Here is an 18,790-nt window from a genome sequence, read left to right as displayed (position 1 = left end):
TGAATGGATATGAAAAAGGGTGTGTGTGATAACACCAATAAAAATATTTAATGTCTATTATCTGTATGTGCTTGGGTACTTATTAGGGCATCCTCTAAACCAGATACATGCGACATAAAATCCTGCTTAAACCGGATGTTTTATGAAAAATGAAGCACAGTATTCAAATAGTGATATACTGCAATGCTCAAAATTTTTAGCCCGAGAAAAAATGAGTTCAGGGATTGAGTATCCCTAATCCAAAACATTGAACTCTGAAATGCTTCAAAATGTGAAATTTTATGAGTACTTATAGGATGCCCTGAGTGGAAACATCCACTTAAAACACAGTCACAGTTAAAATGCAGGCACACTAAAAGTACTGGGGGAAAAAAATCACTGCTCAGAAGAAACATAAATGGCCAATAAATACAGGCAAGTTCAAAATGACTTAGGGACCTGCAGCTCGAAACGCAATTAGATGTCATCTCAATTCACTTAAAGCAGTTGTCATTTAAAAAATAATTACAAATGCAGGCTAGAGTCAGAAGAAAAAAGACCCTTAATGCACTGGGAGTGGGAACATAAATTAGTACAGTCTCCAGAACAGCATGGGGGGTTCTTTTAGATACCAGATAGTACTACTATATATTTCCTGTGGCATTATCACAATAGCCAGGATATAGAATCAGTCTAGCTAGCCATCAAAGGAAATAGATATAGGAGATATAGTGTGTACATAACAGTATCAGCCACAAAGCAGAATGAAGTCTGTCGTTTTCAGAAGAGATGTAAACTAAGTTCCACACAGAAAGATGAGCACAGCCTCTCTCAAAGGCATCACCCTGTAAACGTTGGCTTCATGGCAGAACTGAGAGGAATAGGGATTGGGACTGTGAAGCAGGGTACGGAGGGGTGGTTGGACATAATTAACAGCTGCTGTATGCTTGGATGGAGGTATTTCAATGAATACACATGGTTCCTATGTCAACAAAATAGATGCACAAATGATTGAATTTCCTTCAGCCGGTGTGTATAAGGTATAAGTGGAAAAAAAAATCCCATGCTTAGTGTTGGGTCCCATTCTCATGCTACCTCGTTGTGCACTTACAAACATTCTAACATCTGAACACTTCTAACCGTGAGCTTTTGGTGGATGGGTTATAACTTGGAGCGTAACTCTCTATTCCTAAGATTGTGATTTGGAAAAACAGTCTTAACTACTGATAACCACTATGATTTTAGGCAAGTGAAATTTTGCAAATCAATATACTACTCTTTAAAGTGGTTCTTCACGTGGGAGGAAAAGATGAGAACTACAAAATCTTTGCTCTTCGATGTTTTCAGCTTTTTCTTGTTTGAGACCTGCAATCACCGTTCTTTCCTGGGTTTCCTGACTTCTATCTGTTACCTGCAGTCAATCACTCGGCCTTGATGATAGAAGGAAGTCGGGATGATCTCTCCTTGAAGTTGACCGATACGTGGAGCTCGGGTAAGATTGGTGCAAAGCAGAAATCCACAGAATACATCACTGCACGGGTTTGAGAAGGCAGAAGACAGGAGGAATCCAGCTCAAAACACCATTACACATACATTAGTGTTTACATGTTCCAGTTCTGGGAACTAAATGCAGAGCCTTTCAGACACCAGGCAATCAGTCTACACTAGAGCCTTATCTCCAGCCCTCAGGTCCCTCAATAGTCCCTTCATTGCAGAATAAATGCACTCAGACACTGTCCTAGCTGTGCCAGCCCCACTTCCTTACCTAGAGGAGCACAGCTTCACTCATGGCAGTGAAGTGTGCACTGTTGAAAGAAAGACCAGCAATATTCTCAATCAGTAGCAGTGTGCTCCTGTTCCTGACATCTCCTGCCCTGTGCATCCCTCCTCCCGACTCTAGAGCGGAGGGCAGCACAGCCTGCCTAGAAATGGATGTGAGGAAAAGCCAGAACATGGAGAAGATCCACCTTTGAATGTACAGCTTTTGCATCTGCCTTGCAACTGTGAGCTCACAAGAGTAAGATTTTAGACGTCAACACAATAAAGCAGAAGGGGAGCACTGGTCTGCATCCTTGGTGACATCGCATGACTCATCTGTCATGAGGACATCTCTACCTCCACCCTAGCCTAGCTGTTCAATAAACAATGAGTCATACAGAGTGACGACAAACAAGTGAAGTGTCAAGTCGCTAAGACGGAAGTCCACAGCCCACGGGGCATGGAAATGTGGAAATGCAGATTAAAACCAGGCCACGACAGCAGTCCCCACCCACCAGAGCTGATAATCATTATAAATCTGCTAAGATCACTTATTGGTGAAGACAGCATACATTACAGGAGAGTTTCCTAGTGCACAACCATTTTATGTCATCTGATAACAATGAAAATATGCATCCCTGGGACCTGGCAATCATTTTGCTAAGTACATCTCCCAGAGAGATAGAGACAATATACACAGGCTGTATGTACAAGAAGGTCCAGAGCAGTATAGTTTATTTTATGCTTTTTCTCTACTTTTAACATTTACCTATTTTTATTTTTAGTAGAGCATTATGTCGCTAACCCTTTGACAGTTCATATAGGATGCACACACTGCACATCCACAAGTCCCTACTTTCATTCCCTTTACTTCGGCATCCTTCTGTAAGCTGTTGCTATCCCCCGGGGGGTCCACCCACTCACTGCTTGCTGCACGGGATCCACCGGTCTCCATCCTTTCCACAATTGCCCTTCTCAGTGCCTTCCGTGTTCAGCTTTTCATAGCAGAACTTGTCTGACCCCGCAGCCTCTATCAGAGATGGAGGAGAGAAGAAAACACATTTTATTCTCCAGGCCACTCACACTCAGTGGGGTGCCACAAACCTGTCTATCAACTGCCTCCCAGAAAGAGGACAAAAAGGAACCTTGATTGCCTGTTCCTACGATGGAAACAAGCAAGCGCTGATTTCAAGCTCTGAATGTGCCCTTTGCTGATTTATCAAAACTTCCAAACTTCAGTGGCTTTTGTGAGCTGGTGCAAAAAGGCTCCAACATAGCTCAGTCTGCAATGGGAGAAATCTCTAACCAGACCCGGCTGGTGGGTTTTAGAGTGACCAGTTTTATGTTTTATGTGTATGGGTGTTGTGCCTAGAAGTGAGGCTATAGACCATGTGCATGCAGTGCCCAAGGAAGCCAGAAGCAAGCATCAGATCTCTTGGAATTGGAGTTACTAATAGTTGTGAACTGCCATGTGGGGGCTGGAATTTGAGCCCAGTTCTCTGGAAGAGCAACGGGTGCTCTTAAGGGCAGTGCTGTCTCTCCAGCCCTCTTAATCCTGTTTATGTTAATATTTGGGGATTAATTTGAAGGTTTCAGAGCCCTGAGGTTGCTGGGTCTTTTTAAATCGTTTTGAGATGATCCACCAGGCCTGGAACTCAGTCTGTAGTACAAGCTGACCTATAACTACTAGTAATCTTCTCCTTCAACTTCCCAAATGCTGAGATCACAGGCATGAACCAACATGCCTGGCTCGGCTTAGATTTTATATCAGCCCTTGAGTTTTGATATTTAAATTTTAAGAAGAATTTTATGTCCTTAGTATCTTTACCCTTAGGTAAAGCACTGAAGCAGTGAAGTTAAATTATGTCACACGAACAACACCGGCCAAAACCAGAAATCATTCACGTGACCTCTTTTGTGTACTTTCTTCCATTTTGGAAGAGCCAGCTTTAGCTAGCTAGTAAGTCTCATCTCTCTGCTTCTCTGTCAAGGGGGTGTTTGTCAATTTGACACAAAATAGAGTCAGTTTGGAAGAAGTAAGTTCAATTGAAAAACTGTCTCCATGAGACTGGCAAGTTTGGAGGGCATTTTCTTGACTAGTGCTTGATGAGGGACGGCCCAGCCACTGTTGGTGGTGCCTCTCCTGGGCAGGGGCTGCTCAACTGTATAAGAAAGCAGACTGTCAGGATGGGTGGGGGAATACCCAAGGAGGCCCTCACTCGCTCAGAGGATAAGGGGAGGGGGCAAGGGAAGAGGGACAGGGAAGGATTGTGGGAGGCGGTGACTGGGAGGGGGCAGTGAGAGAAATGTAAAGTGAATAAGTAAAATAAAATAAAATAAAATATGATATAGGTAAACAAAGAAAAGGAAAATCATTTTCAAACTTACAAATATAAATATATGTATCAAAATAAATAAATGAAAATATAATCAAAAGTAGAAAGGGAGGAAGGAAGAGAGGGAGGAGGGAAGCAGACTGAGCCCTTCTTGAGGACAAGCCAGTCAGCATTGCTCCTCCATGATCTCTGCTTCAGTTCCTGCCTCCAGGTTCCTGCTGGGAGTTCCTGCCCTCATTTTCCTCATGGTGGAGTGCGATGTGAGTCTTTTCCTCCCAATGTTAGTTATATCAGTGGTTTTTTTTTATTATCATAAAGCAAAGTAGGTCAATTCATATGTGGTCCTCATGAATCAAAATGAAGATCACATTAGATGTGTGTATTAGCTTTTAGGCAGTGTCTGAAACTCATTACCATGATCCTGCCTGCTACCAAAGAAATTCCTGCATATGATCACTGACACTGAATTACAGACAACTAAAACAAAAGAACCAAAACAAACAAACAAAAACCCTCAAAAACAAAACAGAACAAAAACAAAAACAAAAACAAAAAACCAACCAAACAAACAAACAAAACCCTCAAAACCAAAAACCATGCCTGCTACTCACACAAGATAAAACAGAAAGGTACAAAGTAAACTATGCAATTATGCAAGTGGCCAGACAGTTATGGCTATGGCACAGCTATAGCTATAACCAGGACACTCAACCCTGTTGCCTCAGGTAGCTGCAGCACTCTGTATTTAACAGCCATGGTCAATGAAAGGCAATTCAGTTTCCATGACAATTTCTCACTTGGATATCTGTTCCCATGGTCTTTGCATTCGCAGCTTTATTTGAGGTGTATTGGGAATTGAACCCAAAGCCTCTCTTGCCTGCTACCCCTGCACTACCCCTGCAGGCCCGTGCCTAACGTTTATGCTATCTCTTTACTCTCCTCCTTTGCTGGACTTTTCTTTCACATCACTTCATGCTATGTATCTCTGTCACAGACTGGAAGAACAGAACCACGGAAAGAAACTGTGTGTGGCCATCAGGCCAGAAGATGCCACCTACTTGTCCCCCAGATGTACTGGCATTGATTGTCCCTTGTCTTGCACTCGCCATTGTAGCAGCGACCCTGAGAGAAAGAACACACACATTGTGAGTCACAGGGCACGGGGCCATTGTCCCCAAAATCTGACAACAAAGTCCTGCTCTGGGTGAGTTACACAAAGTTCTCCTCATTCCACAAGCAAGCCTTTTCACAGTGGCCAATAAGAAACATAAAGTTATCAAAGAAGTAGAAGCTCCACCACATTAAAATGTAAAGCTCTGGGCACACAGCACAGCACATCTTTTTAAATGTAAAATAAATCTTGAAACTTAAATTTCCATGGGGAACAAAAAATTGTACCATTGTGAAAGTGAGAACAAAATGACTTAGCTACTCTTATCCGTGAATGCTGAGAATAGTAATACTGACTTTGGGAAAAGGCTTATAAAATATTGTCTTTTTTATTTTTTATTTATTTTTTACTAAATAGACAAGCTGAAATTATTTAAGGATGGTTACAACTCAGCAAATGAGACCCCTCGCTTCCTCAGCCACTGTGGTCTTCTCCTTTTCCTTCAATCTGGACAATCTGTAGCTGGTTAGACAGATGTAATATTTGGAAGGAAATAAAAACTGATGGAAGCCAGCCCCTGACTGCAATTTACTTCAGTAAACTTTCTTCCCAAGTTACATGTATGGAAAGTCGGGCGGGGAAAATGACACTAATCCCTTCTGAATTGCCTTGAAATCTGAGAGCCCTGCTTACCTGATTTTGATTGCAGCTATAGCCATCTTGTTTATGGAGGTTCGGTGGGCACTGAAAAATATTATCTTTTTAGTTGATGTACAGATGCATAAAAATTTTCAGAAAATGTATTTAATATAATACGAGAGAGAGAGAGAGAGTAAATGTACAATTAGGAACATTCGGAAAAACATACTTAATGCCATTAATGGATTACTTAATTTAATTCTATCATTAATGAATAAAGTCTAACACAGTTAATTCTTTTTATGTTTTTCTGTTTACCAGGAGATGGGCTCGATAGCAAGTAATGTTCACTTGTCAAGGAGCTACAAGCAGAAGGGCCTAAAACGGGCAGCAAGGGGAAGGAATCAGTTCACTGCGGAGGAGTGGACACATTAAGAACTAATTTGCAAGACCTTGTGCAGCTCCTTGTAAATGTCAAATCTGCATGTGACATTATGACATGTGCGTATGGGACATTGCTGCAAAAGCAAGAGGAACAGTCTTGAAGCACAATGTAATCAGTGTAAGTGCGGTATCCCTCTGGCCTCTCCAGCCAGACTTGTTACTAGAATAATCTGTGGTGAAGTAGGGCTTGCTGCTGCTGCTGCTGCTGCTGCTGCTGCTGCTGCTCTTTCAACCAAACCATCTATGAGACCATTTTAAAGTACACTTCATTTTCTCCAGAAGCTTTCCAGAATAACTCCAGTTGCACTTTTTAAACATTTAAGAGAGTGGGGTAAAGGTCAGGGGCCATAAGGTTGAAAGCAAATACAAAAGAAAAATATCCATGGGACAAGGAGAAAGAAGTTTAAGGTCCCTCCCATTCGCCATTTTCTCAGAAAATGTCTTTTCAACCCAACATCTCAGGTCCCAAAGCAGTGCTCCGTTCTTCTTCATCTGTGTTTCATGTGTCTTTTTGTCTCACACACGAGATCCATTGTGACTGCAAACTCTCAGATTCACTTCACAATGTCAACTCTTTTCCTTAGTGTCTACCATTTAACCCCAGGTCTAGGCTGCCAACATTATAAACCTGGCCTGTAATCTCTGACCCAAACTTCCCTGCTTCCACCCTGTTTCCCTGTTCCCAGAGAGATCCGTAAAAATATGAACACCAGATCATGTTGGTCCCCTGCCCAAAAAATTCTGAATAGCCTTCCAAGTTTCATGTGAACTGCTTCTCCCATCCACACCCCATCACCTAGCTGGCCTCATTTCCAACTCTCTCAATGGCTGCTGTGATTCCCTGAGACGGCAGGCCACTGCCTGCTTCCTGCTGGGCTCATCTTCTCTTTAGGGATTTTGCTAACTCTCACCCTCTCAAAGCTTCTCTAACCACTTTCTTTAGAGTGGCAGCTCCTCATTTTCTACATTTCCCCTTCTCCACTGCACTTACCACCACCTGACAATCCATATATTTCCCTAGTTTGTTTGCTTCTGCCCCCCACAATTATGTGAGCTCCATGCAGGCCGGGTTTTCTCTCTGGCTTCCTGCTGCACAAAACACCACCAGGATGTGGTGGGTGTTCAATTACTACTAGCTGACTCAGAAAATGAATGGATCACCCATACTGGTAAAATGAAGTTATTTTATGCTGCAGGCATAGGGCCATTTATTGAGTTCATCACAAGAAAGATGAAGGATGCTTGCAGCTTTCCTCAGGAGCTGTGACACACTACAGGACACAGCAATAAAATGTCGGTTCTGCATCTTCTTCCTAAAGGCTGAAGCCCCTTTCAGATGCAGTCACCACAGCTCTTCACTACCTGGTTCTGTGTCTTCCAGGGAGGCAACAATTGACAGTAAGCAAACCACACAAGAGAGATCTCCAGGTCTCTTGCATCTTTCTGGATCATTATCTCATTAATCAACTATCATAAAGTATTCACTTACCCTAAAACCAGTAAAACCAGAATAAATAGAAATGGGGGCTGGGGCCTCCTAGAAGAAGCAAATCACTTTTGTGATGTCTTAAGAAGGAAGGGGGAAAAAGGAGAATGCTTTGCTGTATACATATATACATATATATGTATACATATATATACATATACATATATATACATATACATATATATACATATACATATATATATGTATGTATGTATTTATTTATTTATATAATATATGAGTTTATAATGAGGGATGAGGGATATATATATATCCTCATTATAAACTGCCACAGGTACATGTGCCGTGATTTCTAATCAATCTGGTTTTAGTTTAGGCTAAACAAAGCCAGTTGTTAGACAGATGTGGCCCATGTACACCTGCGGTGCTGATCTGAATGAAAATGCCCCCTGCGGGTGCATATATTTGAATGCTTTAGTCCCCAGTTGGTAAAACTGTTTAGGTATTTTATAAGTTGTTTCAGTCATGGCGCTTGTCGCTTGTCGAAGCTATAGAAAAGTAACTGGGACACTTGGAATCCTAACAGTCAGGAGGCTGTGGTGGAAGGATTATAGCCAGGCAGGCCTGCAAAGTAAGACCAAGCCTCAAAAGTAAACAAACAAACAAACAAACAAGTGAATACTTATTAAGGCAAGGTGCTAATCACTGCAATGTTTAATGGGGGAATCACCCAGAGGTTCTAACATTCCTCTAAGGATATTCAGAACTGGAACAAATCTGGGCCCTCTCCGTGTAAAGTGATGGTCTGTGGTATCTGAACACCACTGTTCCTGGGTTCACCGGGGATGCCGATGCCCTGCAGAAAGATTCAGTGAAGCCATCTCAGCGGTGCCTATTTTAAGTTGTGGAATCCCCCATTAATTTCCAGTGCTCACCAAGGCCATTTTCACAGCTTTCAAATGTCTTTACTATGTCACCGCCTGCTTGCTACGGATTTCTTTCAGTTGCTTGAGTATTGATTATTCTGTCATAAACTGTGCAATGAAAAATGAAAGTTCAACATGGTTCTAAATGAGATGCCTTCATCAAATCCTTCCCCTCAGAGCCCAGGGAACCCTGAGGAAGAGGAGGTAAAGAAGCGGGGGAGATAGAGGGGACGAAAGACACCAGGAAAATAGGACCCTACAGAACAACTGAACAAAGCTCATATGAACTCAGAGACTGGAGTAGCAGCTGCAGGGCCTGTCAGGGTCTGCAGTAAATCCTCTGTGGATACTGTAGCTTTCAGTTTAGCACCATTAAAGACCCCTAAATGTGTGAATGGGTGAGTCTTGTCCCTTCTGTCCGGGATCTTTTATTTTTCTGTTAGCTGATCTTGTCCAATTTCAATATGATGGTTTTTGTTTCTTTTTCTTATTATATTTTATTTTGTTGTGTTTAAATAAAAAAAAGAAGACCAGTGTTCAGAGATATCAGTAAATGATAATATAAAAATTAACTAAAAACATGAAATAAAAGGATAAGGGTGTGATGCAGCCAGGTGGATCATGGTTCTCAGGGATGTAGGGTTCTATTTCCATAAAAACTCTGAATATCAATAAAGTCAAACTTCCTTATCCCTTACGAAATAGAAGGAAAAATTATGGATTTTAGGTCCTTTTACTTCAACTACCTACTATGAGCTTATTCTGATAATCACATTTTTATTTTTATTTTTTTACATTTTTAAATTATTAATAAAATAGCATTTTATTCTAATGTACCACTAAAAGAATAACAATACAATTTTTACCAAAGACACATGAAGTAAAAAGAAAAATAACTTCATTTCTTAGACAATAAAATAGGTTGAGGAAAGAGCTCCTATTTTATGTATTTTCTGTAGGTCTGTGTAGTGTATATGAATACATATCTATATACATATATACATATATACATATATATGTTGTGTATGTATATGAGTGTGTATGAGTGATATATGTGCAGTGTATATTCAGTGTGTGTATATACATATATATTATATCTGTGTGAGTATATATATAAGGGTATGAGGGTATGATCTATGTGTGCCTATGGGTATCAGAGGTGATATTGTGTATCTTCTTATGACTCTCCATACCTATGTTTTGAGACAGGGTTTCTCATTGAACCGGAAATCCACCAATTAACTAGACTGATTGCCCAGAAATTCTCTTGTCTCTGTCTCCCATGCCTGCATTACAGGCATGTGCCAGCCACTACATCTGGCTTTCATGGGGATGTTGGGGATCCAAACTCAGGTCCTAAGGTTTGCATTGCAAACACTTTATCCACTTAGCTTTCTCCCCAGCCCCAATATCTCCACTTTAAAAGTCTATTTCCATCAGATTCCAAAGCAATTCAGGAATTAGATTTTGAAATGGAAACCTGTATTTCTAAAAAACAGCTAAACATGAGAGTCAAGGACATATATTGTAGTTATAAAAAAAAATACTATCCTATAAAAGTAACAGTCAAATGGTATATCAGAATATATATACCTATGAAAGACAGAATCCACAATTCTTGTACTCTGTCATTATAAAGAAATCTATTTACATACTTAAATATGAGAAACATATGCACAAGAGTGACATATAAATAAAGTCAGGACACATTTCCATGTGCTCTATCATTAACAGAGCCATGGGTAATAACATAAAGACCTTCCTGAAGGTTAATTAACATCTTTTCTATTTCTCTTCTCATGTTCTCTTCTAGCAATTCAGTGCAATGCCAAGCACTCTGCTCTCCCATCCCTGAACTGATTGGGTGATAAGCTGGTGAAGAATAATTAGGCATTCTGAGCCAGAGAGTCTAGTGTGGGTGGGAAGCAAGCACTGTCCAGTGCGTCTTCAGGCTATCGCTATCAAGGGGCTTGTCTCTGCAAGGAAGCCATGCTGAAACCAATTGTGTCAGTAACCTGCTACAGTTTGAACCAGGATCTCTTAGAAGACACATGTGGCCCTTGTATTAAGTTAAGGCTATAACTCAAGCTGGTCATTTTTGTTTTTATAGCATGATCTTTTGGCTTGAAAAAGATACACCATGTTCTTCATGACCCCAGTGGACACGAGTCTACCTTGCAGTTGGCAAGTCCAGTCCTGGGAACATATCCTACAGAGATAACCCTGCAGGAGAGATATTCCTCCAAATGCATGAAAGTCTTTACATCTCTACTGATAAAACAATAAAAAAAAATACTGAAATCTAATGGATAATGACTGGGTAAAAAGAAATCAACTGATAAATTTGCATTATACCATCACAAAGTAAGATAGTAACACAGGAAAACCTTCTGAAGACACATCCGAAAGAAAACGAAAGTCAAATGAAATCCCAAATCCTTACTGGGGCATACAGGTCCTCTTGCCAGCATCCTGATATCCTTTGAACCTTTGCTACTGTCCTCTAGCTCTACCTGCTTTCATTCCACATCTTGAAGAAACCACGCCTCTATGCTTGCTGCTTAGAAACTAACTCCTTCCACAGCAACTACCCCAACCTAATATCCCACCACATTTTTCTTTCCACAGTACCTTATTTTATCATATAAATACTTAAAAATATATATGTATATATACATGTATGTATTTATATATACACATACATATTTTATATAGTATATATAAATACACATATATGTATATATACATATGTGTGTATATATGTATATATACATATATATGTACATATACATATATATGTACATATACATATATATGTATATATAATGAGATACAATAATATATATATGAGAAACTTATTTGCCTTTCTACACACAACAGAATCTAAGTTTCACTAGAGGAAAAACTCACATTCATGTTCCCTTCCATATCCTGGCATTTACATCAGCACTTGGCAAGTAACTCAACAGATGTTCATTTGAGTGGCAAATAGGGCCATAAAATAACATGCTATAAATAAAAAGCACTAAAACTATACAAATATGGAATCAAGAAGTCAATATTAATTACAGGATTATAATCATTTTAATGGACCAAAATCCTGCCAAAGCACAGAGGCGAGAGGCAGGGACTGCGGCAGTGGTGGAGAAACCTGGCCTTCTGCTTCCAGCCATGGCGGGCTTGTTTGCTCCCAGTCTCCTACCTCAGCTCCCTTCCAAAATTTGTTTTGTTTTTTTTTTTTAAATTGTTCAAAATGTTTGAAAACAGCATGTAAGATGTGGGGACCTAAGGAGAAAAATCTTATGAATTGAGTATAAATCATCTAAAGATATTTATGAAGGTGGAATTTAGAAAAAAAGGAGAGATAAAGATGAAAATCCTGAAATATGATAGAAAACTTCCTGAAGTAATAGTTTGGTAGAGAGCTAGAAATATCTAGAAAACAAATCTACAATAAAGAAACTAAAATAGGTCTATACTCACAGTCTTTATTGAAGGATTTAAAACATGTCTTGCCCAATATAAAAGATACAATGTGGTTTTCCATACCTGGCCAGAGTCTCCAGTGCAGTACTCGGTTATATCACAGCTGTTTACGGCATCCCGGCATTCATACCCTCGGGACTGAAACTATAAATCAAAGCACAGCATTAGGAGGCAACATTCACCATAGTCAACCACGCTGCCATTCCTGCATCTACCCACAAGCCTGGGCTTTATCATAATCCCCATCTCTCTGCTTCAAAATTTGTAAAAATATTGCAGGTTAGAAATGAGGCTCAGACCAGGCAGTGGTGGCGCACGCCTTTAATCCAAGCACTTGGGAGGCAGAGGCAGGCGGATTTCTGAGTTCGAGGCCAGTCTTGTCTACAGAGTGAGTTCCAGGACAGCCAGGGCTACACAGAGAGACCCTGTCTCGGAAAAACCAAAAAAAAAAAAAAAAGAAAAGAAAAAAAAAAAGAAAGAAATGAGGCTCAGAAGCTCATCCCATACTGACGTAAGCATCAAACAGGCATTACGTATATAGACTGTAAAATCCACCGTCTCCACAAACTGAGGTAAGAAAGCGAGGTGATGAAATTTATGTAAAGAAGGAACACTGGTTTAGTTTAACACAAAGGGACAAAAAAAATGTCATTAAACATTGAAGATTTCTCTAAAGGATATACATACACACACACATATAACCAACCATAACTAATTTGTCCATTAGCTTGAATATTAATCGTGCTTTAGATAAATACATACAACAAAATTACAATGAATTCATATAAATCAACTTCAGAGGCATCCATGGCTGCCTATGATGAACAAACCATTTGGTTTGTCTGGCAAAGGATGGGAAAAATATGAAGTCTCATTAGCCTCAAGCAATTTATCATTTGGTATGTAATATGAGGCAAGCACAAATTAAGCTGAAATCTCATAGAATATCATGATGTAGAACCTCCCTTGGTACTGAAAAAAAAGCAATAAAATCATGTAGTTTTTATAGCTATTTGAAATGTCATAGATCTAACATATGAGATAAAGGGGTAATAACTTTTGGAAAAGAACTGTCAGTCACTGAAGGTGGAAAACTCTACACACACACACACACACACACACACACACCCCACATGCAAGCACACACATACACACATGCATACATGTGACCAATGTAAGTACTGCCTCACCTAGCTTTCTTGACATTATGAGATTCAAAAAGCCAAGTGGGAGATATCAGCTCTAGTTTTTATACTACGTGTCTAAAACAAATTAGGGTAAGTTTTAAAAAATGAATGTTGGAAGTAGGTTGTTCAATTTAAAGACCAACAGAATTTTTCCTCTTTTGTCCTATGATTTAATCTGTTTGTCTGTGTTAAGAGGGTAACTTGTCTAGTTTGGAGGCTGTAGGTGTGGGTACACCCCCTTGAAGAGGCCTGGGAGGATAAGAAAGTAGACAGTGAATAACAGAAGAGACGCATGTTGTGGTCCACAAAAGTTCAATAAAATTACCAGTATCACTGAGCTAACATGCATAAATGTGTATCAAGACACTCAAAAGCTCAACAGACATCCTGACACGGCTGGCTAACTTGTCAAGGAATGAAAAGAAACATGAAACTTCCAGGGGACTCACAAGACACGAGGTGCTGTTACAGCAGGGGCCGTCACTGCAGTGGGCCCCATTGGAGAGTGAACACTTCTTACAGCAAACTCCATAGCATTCCTAGAGAAAACACTCCATTGAGTAAACCAGGAACATACCACTGCCCGTTCAGTATTCCCTCCGTGTGCAGTTTATGCATCAGATGACAAGAGTTCTATAATCAGTCCGCTAACATTTTAGAGAAATCAATCCCTTCAAATGATGACAGACTCCTGCCATGTTTTTGAGCAGAGTGATCTCCCATGAGTATGATTATTCATTAACAGGCACCCCCACACAAGCCTCTGTAACTATACCATGTTCTTAATACCCAGGTTTTATCTCATAAAGGAAAAAAAAATAAATGCAGCATGGGAAATGCTCATGATTCTGTACAAGGTGCCTGAGATGGATATGAGCTCTGAATTAACTTTTTAAAGGTCAGGAATTTGATTAGAACAATCCATTAAGCTTTTCAGACACGGCTGCAACAACAACATGACTAATTCTTATGTGTCTGAGCTGGGACAAAGCATTGATCATAGCAATCAGGAAAAAAAGAAAAAAAAGAAGGCAGTGACCCCACAATGAAGGATAACGTGTCTGTTCTCCGCTGTTGTTCTTCTTAGCTTCGAGGATGAACTGAGCTAGAAGTAGAGACAGTCTCTTATACCTACCACATGGAAACCACAGTCGCATTCCTCCCCGGCCTCCACATATCCATTTCCACATTCCGTGGGCTCAAACAGCTGAAAGAGAATGGAGAATGCAAAGAAAAGCATTTGAATTTATTGCATAAAATCTATATATCACGCTGGCCATATACATGTCTGTATCATATGAATCTTCTGTGATTATTACTTTATATTCATTTTTACTTGTGTGTTCTGTGTGTACCTATGTAAGTATATGCACACACACACATGTGGGTAGTTGCAGAGGTCAGAAAGTAACATTGGATTGCTTGGAACTACAGCTACAAATAGTTATAAGCTGCCTAGTGTCAGTGTAGGGAGCCAAACTCCACTATTCTGAAAGAACAGCAAGTTCTCTTAACTGATGAGTCAATATATATATATATATATATATATATATATATATATATAAAAAAAATAAGTGATATGCTATTTGCTTATTAATAACTCTTTAAAATCATCTTAGCAAGGATGTGGTACCTCTGGGGATTTCCTTGGTGGGGTCTTGAGAGACAACCTCCAGCATTAGATTGACTATGGAGTTAAGCTGTCAAGAAAAATAGATCGCTTTCCATGTTTTCTAATGGAGGTAAAATGTATTACTAATAAGACTCATAGATATCTAATTTGCTGACTTGACTAAAGGCAGCCAAGAAGACATCCAAACTGTCAGAAAGATAAATATGTTTAGTCAAAACCAAATGTGTGATGTACAACTAAGGAAATGCCAATAAGCTTAGAACAATGTTGTCAGAGACTCAAATCTATCCCACTCATTGGAAAGAAATCTGTATTGTCTGGCACAAAGTCCCACCATTGCATTCCTTGAATTATCTGTGAGTAAAAAGAAAATTAATTCAATAACTTAGGAATTTCAATAAATTAACTATATGCAAATACCCAATCTCTTAATACTCATAAAGAAAAAAACTAAGTATGTTAAGTTAATGAATAGCCATGTGAATCAATAGAAATCTCTCAGTCATTGCTGCACTCATAGCAGAAGAAGTTTCTAGAATATCCCCCCTCACGGTGCCATGAACTTGTTTCTGGATAATAATACTATAGATGGATCGATGAGAAAGTTGCTTACTCAAGTCAAAAGTGTCTATATCCTACTGGCTGGGAGAGGACTTTCCTGGAATGATTATCACTTCTGGGTGTGTGGGGCTGAAGGAGAGAGTCTGGAATAGCACACCTCAACACAGATGCTCAGAGCCATGAACTTCAGAGAAAAAGCTTGCCTCCAGTAGCCACACACACTATGGGCAACAGTCATCTACCACTGAGTCTACATAAGAAAGACTTGCTTCTACTACTTCCAGGAAGGAACTATTATAAGAAGTAAGGAAATGTTCTAGCCGGGTTGGGTGGGAGTCAACAGTGCTAATTAATCTCCATGCTCCTTTGACTGGCAGGCAAGAGGATGCAGAAAAAGGTAGGGTAGTAGAAAGATGGCCAACATTTGGTACCAGGCGTTAGTTCTTGGGTTCTTTCCCCTTCCTGAGTTTGGTCACTATCTCAAACCAGATGTAAATCACAGCAACTGGGAAGATTTCTGAAGCAGAGAAAATATGCATATCAACGGAAAATACCAAGCAACACTTGCCTATGCATATATTCATTGACTAAGAACACTGGGGATAAAAAACTATACATACAAGCTACTCTACTGGAACTCACGAAGCCTTCTTTTTTGATCATTGTAATTTGTAGTTTAAAAGGAGAAACTGTCCTGTATGTAACTTCTGAGATTGAATATGTAAACATAGTTTTTTGGTGTGAAATTCCCAAGTTACCACGATAATTTTCTTCCTGTTTACAGGTAATCTGAGAAATGTAATGACGGATCTTTGTGTATATTCCAGAGACCTTAACCTCTCCAAACAAGCTAGTGCTGTCTCCTCAAGCACAGTGCTTACAACTCGCTGCCAGCTGCAGGACAAGGTAACACTAGCCGTGCTCCATGTAATTCAAAACTGCCACCAGTTCACAGGAGTTCTTCATTACACAGCTTACTCATTTCAGATGCCTTCAAGACTTCTGGTTTCTGTGCCCAGAGGTCACTGCCAGGAAAGACCGAGCAGCCTATTTTAATGGTGCACAGTCACTTTTAACGTCTCAGTTCTCTTGAGATTTACAGCGCTTTGGCTTTACTGAGATTTCTAGGGATGTCAGGTTCCAAGCAGTCATTCCGAAACTAGCTGTATCACTCACTTGTGAGTATGGAATAAATCAGTCTATCCTTTGTTTGCCTTGGTGACTGATTTTTTTTTTTTAAAGAGAAGGTCAACACAATATTGCCACTCTTTAAATTTGCAGAGTATCGAACATTCCCTATACAAATGAACTCTATCTGACATGTGAGGTGTTATTCTAAAGGAAAAGTGAATTTTTTCCATGGTCAAATTCCAATACCATCTGCTAATAATGCCGGTTCTGTCTTTTCCACTGCTGGCCTGCTTCATTCCCAAAAAGGCTCCTATAAAAACGCAGCGCCTTCTGCAAAAGCATTAGCCTGTCAGCTGGAGAATCCTGCCTCTGCTGAACTTTAGGAAAGTGTGATGATTGGCTGTGTTCTATGTCAAGGGAACTGGAGCATATCTTATCATCAAACAAGTTCATGCTTCTTACAGCAAGAAATAAATATTTATATCATGAGGGCCAAAAGAAGATTTTCAAAATTTAATTTTACTGTCAAATGTGTTTTCTGAAAACTCCTAAAAATCTCTTCTGGAAATGTATAATTTTCTTTAAGTTTGTGCTTGAGGAATTGCAATTTTGTTTATATATACTCTTATGAAACGCCATTGACAACGTGGGTTTCCAGAGGAAGGGAACAATGTAGTAGAAATACTTGAGGTATTTCTAGAACTTGCAAATGTTAGACCAAGACCACTTTTCGCTTGGCTGACATCAGTAATGCTTTCTGCCTGGGACCAGATCACCCCAGAGAGTGGAGGAGTTGGAGCTAGATGGTAGGGGAAACTTTCAGGAGGAGAAAACGAAGTCTCCAGAAGGAATGCCAAGGTTAAATGAGACTTAGCAAAGAAGTGATCCAAGGACAAGTTCTTTCCATTCTGACTCCCTATGTCTTAGCAGGAAAATGAAAACACCAACATGAAATTCTGGAGAATTTTGCATTTTAGGGAACTGCAAGCAAGCACTGAACACTGACGCTCAATTTGGTCTCTTGAGCATGCAGCAGCTCTCTATAACTGAGCATCTATCAGTTGGGTTTAGTGGCTCCTACCTGAACTTGCAGTGTCTGGGAAGCTGAGGAAGGGAGCTTGTAGCAATGTAGTGAACTGTGTGACATGAGACTTGCTTTCTGAGAACATTCTCTGATGTTTGGCGTATCCTTACTATTGGAAAATCAAGTTACTAACCTTAGTTGGCCTATTGAAAAGACATGCTCCGCCACCTCTCTGTAAAAAGTCTCTGTACTCCAAAATGCTGCACTTTGAGAACTTTCGAGAGTGGGACACCCTGAAGAAACAAGGAACCAATTAAGTAAAAAAAAAATTCACAAAAGCCATCATCAGAGAAGAAAATTAAAAACCACTGAAAGTTCATCCTGGATGTAGATGAATCAGCACAAATATTTGGTAAGATGCTTGGGTACAAGCTGCTACATCTATGGGGTGGAATCTATAGGAGAAAGGAAAATGAAAACCTTCACAGACTAGGAGATTGGTCACTCCCAAGCTATCGACCACCTGCCTGGTCTGTCTCGAAACACGTCATTTAAAAGGTTTGCTACAAAATCTTAAATCAAGGCTAGGTTTTAAAGTTTGATTATTTTTATTTACTGTGTCTCAATAGAGGCAACCTCGCTTTCCTTTACTCTGCTCTGAATAAAGGGGGTCCAGCAGCCACTAAACCTTCTTTTTCAGAGAAGAGTCTGGAAGGTCAGTTGATTAAAGACAGTGTTACTCAGGCTTTAACAAGCCAAAATGTAAGTAAATGAATAAACCCTGAAGGATGTGTGGGATCATGCTGGATCATACATGCATATGTTATTAGTGTGTATGCCCACAGCAAAAAAGAATTAAGGAATGCTCCCGTGAGCAATGGCTCTTTATTCTTCATTTCAAATACAATTATTGAGCAATATTCATGATTTAGCATGAATAAAAAATGAACCTCTCTGTGATTTATTCAATCAAATTAAGACCCCTATGTCAGCACACAGGGGACAATCATACACACGACGAGGTTAAGCTAAATCATACACATTGGTTCCCAGGGAATGTCTGCATTAGGCCATTCTAGGATATAATGCAATAGTTTTATGTATGAGGGTATGTGTAGAATTAAAATTCAC

The 18,790-nt window shown here is 39.8% G+C and overlaps 1 protein-coding gene across 3 annotated transcripts in view; it reads right to left on the bottom strand.

Annotated features, from left to right (window-relative positions):
• The window catches only part of Adam23 (ADAM metallopeptidase domain 23), a 150,149-nt gene that overhangs the window by 26,407 nt on the left and 104,952 nt on the right, over nucleotides 1-18,790 (bottom strand). For all 3 annotated transcript variants that reach the window (XM_021167059.3, XM_029477536.2, XM_029477522.2), the window contains exons 15-22: nucleotides 17,853-17,952; nucleotides 14,446-14,517; nucleotides 13,760-13,849; nucleotides 12,187-12,267; nucleotides 5,878-5,928; nucleotides 5,132-5,195; nucleotides 2,662-2,767; nucleotides 1,391-1,510 (exon numbers count right to left, since the gene is read on the bottom strand). In XM_021167059.3, the coding sequence (XP_021022718.1) occupies nucleotides 1,391-1,510; nucleotides 2,662-2,767; nucleotides 5,132-5,195; nucleotides 5,878-5,928; nucleotides 12,187-12,267; nucleotides 13,760-13,849; nucleotides 14,446-14,517; nucleotides 17,853-17,952 (684 nt within the window). The remainder of the gene's footprint in view (nucleotides 1-1,390; nucleotides 1,511-2,661; nucleotides 2,768-5,131; nucleotides 5,196-5,877; nucleotides 5,929-12,186; nucleotides 12,268-13,759; nucleotides 13,850-14,445; nucleotides 14,518-17,852; nucleotides 17,953-18,790) is intronic.

Source organism: Mus caroli, unplaced genomic scaffold (genome assembly GCF_978045245.1).
Source record: "Mus caroli unplaced genomic scaffold, Mus_caroli_1 scaffold_1, whole genome shotgun sequence".
In the NCBI taxonomy this organism is placed as follows: Eukaryota; Metazoa; Chordata; class Mammalia; order Rodentia; family Muridae; genus Mus; species Mus caroli.
The sequence above is the reverse complement of the archived record's forward strand: the minus strand, read 5'-3'. Positions and strand labels throughout refer to the sequence as shown.